This window comes from Sinocyclocheilus rhinocerous, unplaced genomic scaffold, assembly GCF_001515625.1.
Source record: "Sinocyclocheilus rhinocerous isolate Xijiao unplaced genomic scaffold, SAMN03320098_v1.1 scaffold7123, whole genome shotgun sequence".
Taxonomy (NCBI): domain Eukaryota; kingdom Metazoa; phylum Chordata; class Actinopteri; order Cypriniformes; family Cyprinidae; genus Sinocyclocheilus; species Sinocyclocheilus rhinocerous.
In genome coordinates this window covers 482-1,148 of record NW_015628383.1, presented here as the reverse complement: position 1 = coordinate 1,148, position 667 = coordinate 482, and the positions used below count along the sequence as shown (strand labels likewise).

The 667-nt window shown below is 56.1% G+C and overlaps 1 protein-coding gene across 1 annotated transcript; it reads right to left on the bottom strand.

Annotated features, from left to right (window-relative positions):
• Window positions 1-26: 26 nt before the first annotated feature.
• LOC107737808 (protein LDOC1L-like) lies at window positions 27-513 on the bottom strand (the record flags this gene model as incomplete). Its single annotated transcript, XM_016549429.1, has 1 exon — window positions 27-513. A coding segment is annotated over exon 1 (487 nt), but the record flags the coding sequence as incomplete, so codon positions are not given.
• Window positions 514-667: the final 154 nt, after the last annotated feature.

Genomic DNA, 667 nt, shown 5'->3' with positions numbered 1-667 from the left:
AGAGAGTGCTCGTGCCGCTTCGTTACCCAGAGCCGACCGGTCAAAAAGCTTCCGTAGCTCCTGGGAAAAACCAGTGTAGGAACTGCAGCATTCGCTCCCATTGTCCCACATAGCCGTTCCCCATTCTCTAGCCATCCCAGCCAGATGCATTATCACAAAGGCGACCCTGGAACTCTCAGTGGGGAAGCAGGAAGGCTGTAGTGAAAAGGTCAGGGAGCATTGTGATAAGAAGGAACGGCATAAAGTGGGCTCACCCGCGTATGGAGCCGGAGGATTAAGGCGGGGCTCGGATCGGCGTGACGCGGGTGCCCCTTCCTCCGCCGACGCAGCGGCCGTGCGACCCGCCTGCGGGCCGATCTGAACCTGATCGAGGCGCTGGGAGATCGCGGCGATCTGTTGTGACATATTAGTCATGGCCTGATGAGATGCAGTTATCTCCTCCTGTTGACGTCCCAGGAGGATGCCTTGCTGAACGAGTGCTCGGCGGACCTCCGTATCTTCAGCTGAGTCCATAACTGGTGGGTATGTTCTGTCAGAAAAGGGACGGAGGACTCAAATGCAGTTCAAACAAAAATAGACTTTATTCCGAACACCAAGCCAGCAAAGGCGTGAAACACCAAAGTTAGGGGAATGCAGTGGTGTGGCGCTCCCTGCGCACACATTCACC